Source organism: Malurus melanocephalus, unplaced genomic scaffold (assembly GCF_030028575.1).
Source record: "Malurus melanocephalus ecotype Western Australia unplaced genomic scaffold, MMel_1.1 scaffold_669, whole genome shotgun sequence".
Classification (NCBI taxonomy): Eukaryota; Metazoa; Chordata; class Aves; order Passeriformes; family Maluridae; genus Malurus; species Malurus melanocephalus.
The window spans coordinates 288,845-294,400 of NW_026623901.1; the positions used below are offsets into that span (position 1 = coordinate 288,845).

Below are 5,556 nucleotides of genomic sequence, written 5' to 3' on the forward strand. Positions count from 1 at the left end.
GCGGGAGCTGCCGGCCCCTCCGAGGTGCCTTAAATCCCGCAGGACGGGATGGCTCCTTCCCGCGGGGCCGCTGATGGCTCTGCTGTCCCCACAGAGCCGCCAGGACGCCGTGCCCGGGGTGACAGCCCTGTCCCTCTGCAGCTGCCGCGCTCCCCGCCCAGCCCGGGCCACCGCAGCAGCGACAGCTCCGTCTGCACCGAGGACTTGGCTGCCACATTTTGGGAGGGAATGGTGGAGCCCCTGCTGAGCCGGGAGGAGCCCGCTGGGGGTGTCCCCAACGAGGGAGCTCGGCCCGGGCAGGAGGAGCCCTCGGTGCCCGCAGGGGGAAGCCGAGATGTGCGGCCACCGCCAGTCACGGAGCCGGGCGGGCTCTCCTGGAGGGACAGGGACAGCTCTTCATCCCCGAGGAGGAGGAGGGGGAGCCTGGAGTCTCTGGGAGCCAGGATCTCCCGGCTGAGCCGGAGCCCCGTGGGGATGGTCTGGGGGGTTCCCGGTCGGGTCCCCTGTGCCCAGCCAGCCCTGGGCCGGAGGCGCTGTCCCCGTGGGGACCCGGTGGCCACGGCCTTGCCCGGGTGYTCCTGGAGAACTGTGGGGATCTCTGCGGGCAGGAGCAGGGCTGGCACAAGGACGGGCTTCCCTGGCAGCAGTTTAACCAGTGACAGAAACAGGGGACATGCCACCAGCGAGGCCCTGGGCCCGAGGCGACAGGAGCCAGCAGCTCTCTGGGGACGCKCAGGGAATGTCACCCCGGCTGTGGGTGACCCGCACAGGGAAGGAGCAGGCGGCAGGAACGGTGAGCCCGGGCTGGCTGCGGGGCTGAGGGACGGGGGAGGGCTGGGCCGAGCCGGGTGGCAGGGCTGGGGCACGGTGGCAGGGCCAGGGGTATGGTGGCAGGGCTGGGACACGGTGGCAGGGGTCAGCCCCAGCTGCCCGTGGAGTTTGGGGTGGTTTGGGGGCTCCCTCCATCCCAAAACACCCTTTTCCCCCAGGTGCTGGAGCAGCAGCAGGAGTCCACGGGCAATGGGGGACACCCGTGTCCCCAGGATTGCGTGGGGACCTGAAAGTGGGGCTGCTCTGCCAGGTACAGCCCTGGGGTCTGGGGTTTGGGGTCTGCCACGGGCACAGCCCTGGCTGGAATGGGATGGGATGGGATGGGATGGGATGGGATGGGATGGGATGGGATGGGATGGGATGGGATGGGATGGATGCACGAAGCTCCTGGCTCTGCTCACTCTTGGGGTGTGGGGAGCGCTGGGATGTGTCCGGGAGACCAAGGCTGGCCCTGGAAATGCCCTGGCAAAGGAGCAGAGGGGTCTATAACCCCCTGCTGGCTGCTAGGGGGTGGCGGTGTCACCGCGCCGGTYCCTGCGGAGGAGCCGGGAGGGGACACGAGAGTCGGGATCGGGTGCCGAGTCCCGGAGCCACGGGGACAGAGCCAGGTACGGATGGGGCTCCAGGAGTGGCACCTGCGCCGAGGCCGAAGCGGGAGATGGCCCCGGAGCCCAGGAGGGGAGGGCATCCCGAGGGCCGASGGTGTGGTGACAGCGTCCCTGGCACAGGGCTGGCCTGGCACTGCTGGGACACGCCTGGGACACCCGTCAGCGCTGCCACACSGAGCTGCAGAGCACGGTGAGGTGACCCCGGATGGCCCAAGTGGGGACAAACGGGAGGGGCTGTGCTGGGCCCGAGTCTGCTCGGGGCGGGAGGAGCGGCTGCTGCTGGGGGTGATGGGAGGGCCCGAGCTGGAGCCTGGGAGAGGCAAAAACGGGGCAAAATGGGAAAAGAGGAGGATTTTCCAGTCTCAGCAGGAGCAGGGAACCTCTRTGGGCTGGGAGARGCTGGACAAGGAGCAAAGGAGAGCRGCGACTTCACGGGAAGAGAAGCTGGAGCTGCTGGAGGTCAGAGCGCTCCCGGCTTCCCAGAGGGGCCGGGATGGCACCGGGAGGGGCTKTGGGAAGGAGCTCACACAGCCCAGCCCTGGCAGCAGCTCAGCCCCTGCTCCACGCACGCCCATCCCGCGGGAATGCTGCATCCCAAGGGGAATATCCCATCCTGCCCGAATTCCTAAAGAGCCAAAGCGGATTTACCCGCAGCGAGGTTTTGTGGAGAGGCGGGAGCTTTTGGGGAAAGAATTTCTTGGGAAAGCCGCTCTTACGGCTGGAGGCAGGTTGGGGTGATCAGAGGGTCCCTGGAGAACCCCAGCAGCTGGAATTTTGGGAAGGGCAGGGAAGCAGGCAGGGCTCGGGTGAGAATTCCTGGCACTGCCCCGCCAAACTTCGGCTCTTTTCCTGTGGGTATCGAGGCTGGGGTGGTGCCACCCTGGCCGGGAGGGACCTGGGCATCCTGCCCGGCCGATACCCTCGGGAAGGGCCTTTCGGGAGCGGGAGGGTGGCCCTGGGCGGCCAAAGGGGTGACGGTGACCGCGCTTCTCCCGCAGARGCTGCGGGAGCTGGAGTGGGGCAGCCGCTCCCTCCTGCAGCAGAGGCTGCGGGTGCTGCGCCAGCTCCATGGGCTGCTCCAGCGGGAGAGGGCGGAGACCTTTCGGCAGCTGCAGGAGGCCCTGGAGCAGGTCCKGGAGGGGAGCAGGGAGCGGTGGAGCTGCGGGGCAGCCGGCAGGGCACAGCCGAGAGGGGAGGGGACGCAGCAGCCCCGATGTGCGGCTCCTCTGGGGCACCCAAAGGCTCTGCCCTCCCCGGGGAGCGGGGTCGGGGGCGCGGGCTGGGCTGGGCTGGGGGTGGCTCGGGGGGCTCAGGGTTTGTTCTGCTCCTGCCCAGCCTCTGCTCAGCCCTCGGCGGCTCCGCGCTTTCCCTGGAAGCTCTGACCGGGCTCCAAATATTTCCCGGGAGAGGCTGAGGGGGCTCGGAGGGCGGAGCTGGGGCTGCCCCAATTCCGATTCCGATCCCGCTCTGCTCTTCCAGSATCGGGCCGGCAGCGCCGTCCAGGGGCAGCATCTCCGGAGCCGCCCTCGGGAGCCGGCGGGGCCGGGGCGGGCTGGGCGCTCCCCGGCCGCGGGGACCCTCCCGGTGGCCCCGTGGGGACACGACCCCCGCCCCAGCGGCSCCGGGGAACCTTCGCCGGCAGCTCTCGGGTGGGTCCCAGAGCTCGGGGTTTGGCCGGAGCTGCCCAGGGGRGCACGGGCGGTTCCGCACCGCTCTGGAGGAGCCGCTCGGTGCCCTCGGGGGCGGCCTTTCCCCCTCCCCGGCTGTCCCAGCTCGTCCCTGCTGTCCCCAGGTACGCGCTCCGCGTCCTGCGGGGGCTCCGGCAGCACATCCAGCGGCGCCTCGGGCAGTGGCAGCGGGTGGAGGGAGCCCTGGGAGCYGCTGGACACACGGAGGAGGTGATTCAGGGATGTGGGAGGGTGTGGGAATGGCCCGGAGCCCTTGCAGGATCCCCCATTCCTCACCCTTGGAGCCCTCCCTTGGGAGCTCGGGGAGGGGATGTCAGCCCCGCTCCAGCCCCCGGGGCGGTGCCCGTGTCCCTGTCCCCGCAGGAGGGACAGCAGCGGCAGCGGCTCGAGAAAGCCCCAGCGCCCGGAGCTCCGCGGGAGCGGCTGAGCCAGGTGAATCCCCAGCTCCTGCTCCGAGGCTCCCCAAGCCCCTGGAGCGCTGGGCTGGGGCTCGGGTGGCCGGGTCTCGAGGGGGTTGGGGTCTCAGAGAGCCTCGGGGACCCCCGGATCGTTCCCGGAGGCTCCGTGTCCAGCAGTGTGCGGTGAATGTCCCTCAGGTGTCCCCGCGGGACAGGGATGTGTGTCCAGGGCTGCTCTCCAAGGCCAGRGGAGCCGGGAATCCTCGAGCACGATCCTCCTGGAGYTCCCAAAGCCGGGCTGAGCTGGGAWCGTCCCCATCCCGGCTCCTCCGTGYCCCCGAGCTCCATCCCCGCGCTCCGGCCCCGCTGCCGGGGGCTCCCGCACCGCCTCCAGCACCGACCCCGGGAGCTGCGGCTGGAGGGGATCGCGGCGGTGCTGGGGGGACCGTGGGGCGGAGAGGAGGGGCAGGGACCGCCCGGGATGGGGGCTCCGCCTCTGCCCCAGCCCCGGCGCTGATCCGCGGGAAGGAGGAGGCGCGGAGCTCCAGCCCGGAGCGCAATTCCCGGTGGGAATAGCCCTGCGGGGGGGGTCGTGTCCAGCCTGGAGAGCTCGGGCACGTCCCACCACCRTCAATCGGCGGCACCAGCGGCACCAGGGCTGTTTGGGATCCCCAGGGAATTGGGATGGCCACGGAATCCCAGGAACCCCCTCCAGAGCCTGCCTGGATCCGGCACGGGGTCCCTGCGAGCTCTCCCCGACCCTGCAGCTCCTTCGTGTCACCTCTCCCATCTCCCACTCCCGGGAGGGGACAGTTCCTTTTCTGCTCCACCACGGGGACACAGGCTGGATATCTGGGAAGAATTCCAAGCTGGAAAAGTGCTTAAACACCCACAGGGGTGGGATCACCATCGCTGGCAGTGCCCAGAAAACGGACCCAGGGGGCACTTGGGGGTGTGGTTCAGTGGGATTTGGTCCAAGATTGGGTTTGACCTTGGAGATCTTTTCCAACCTTAAGGAATCCATGATTTCTCCCTGGACACTGAGGCCCAGCAGGTGCAGTTATGGAATTACAATGAACGGAACAAAATTCCTGCAAACTCCTCCTCAAAAAGCAYCACGAGGATCTCGGGGCTGCCAAGTACCCTTGGAAAAGTAGGAGCTGCCCAATTTTGGGATGCAAGGTCCCAGTTTTGGGGTGCAGGGTCACAATTTTGGGGTGCAGGGGCCCAGTTTTTGGGTGCAGGGTCTCAATTTTGGGGTGCAGGGTCTCAGTTTTGGGGTGCAGGGTCTCAGTTTTGGGGTGCAGGGTGCCAATTTGGGGTACAGGGTCCCAGTTTTGAGGTGCAGCATCCTAGTTTTGGGGTGCAGGATCTCAATTTTGGGGTGCAGGGTCCAGTGTCAGTGCCTGGATGCAGCTCCTGGTGCCATGTGCAAGGTCCCAGATCCTTTGGAGTTTTCTCGCTGCCACAAGAACTGGAAATAAAGAATAAAAGTGCTGTGGTTTAATGGAAATCTTTGGTTGTGTTGCATTCTGGAGCGTGACGTGTCCTTTCCCATGGGAAGAGGGCTGGGAATGCTCTGGGGGCGGAGTTTTCCAGCCCTGGGTGCTGTTGGGATTTTGGGATTCAACCCTTCCTTGGGAAAAACCTCTGCAGGGGCCACGAGGCAGCGGATGAGGTTAAATTTCTACAAATATCCTCGAATTCACTTTTTTACCCCCAGTTCTGATCTTTTTTTCCATCCTGGTGTGTAGCTGGAATGTGCTTGGCACGGACACCTACGGCTGCTGCTTTCCTCTGGATCCATCCCGAGGATCCCGGGGATTGCTTTGGGGTTGGATCCATCCAAAAGATCCCAGGGACTGATTTGCCTTGGATTCATCCCGAAGATCCCAGGGATTGATTTGTTCTGGATTCACTCAGAGGATYCCAGGGATTCCTTTCCTCTCCGGCCATGGGAAGTGCTGCTGCTGTTAAAGGATCTTAAGTGCAGCAATTCCATCCCCAAAACAGCCGGGAATTCCTCATCCT

The 5,556-nt window shown here is 66.4% G+C and overlaps 2 protein-coding genes across 2 annotated transcripts; both read left to right on the plus strand.

Moving 5' to 3' along the window:
- The first annotated feature begins 48 nt into the window (after positions 1–48).
- Positions 49–1,696, plus strand: LOC130584125 (translation initiation factor IF-2-like). The gene is made up of 3 exons (XM_057383932.1): positions 49–793; positions 990–1,081; positions 1,339–1,696. Exons 1-3 carry the CDS (start codon positions 49–51, stop codon positions 1,540–1,542), a joined length of 1,041 nt encoding a protein of 346 aa, XP_057239915.1. The 3' UTR covers positions 1,543–1,696.
- A 3-nt stretch (positions 1,697–1,699) lies between these two features.
- On the plus strand, positions 1,700–5,028 carry LOC130584124 (translation initiation factor IF-2-like). The gene is made up of 4 exons (XM_057383931.1): positions 1,700–1,898; positions 2,919–3,088; positions 3,232–3,559; positions 3,724–5,028. Exons 1-4 carry the CDS (start codon positions 1,728–1,730, stop codon positions 4,099–4,101), a joined length of 1,047 nt encoding a protein of 348 aa, XP_057239914.1. The 5' UTR covers positions 1,700–1,727; the 3' UTR covers positions 4,102–5,028.
- The last annotated feature ends 528 nt before the right edge of the window (positions 5,029–5,556 follow it).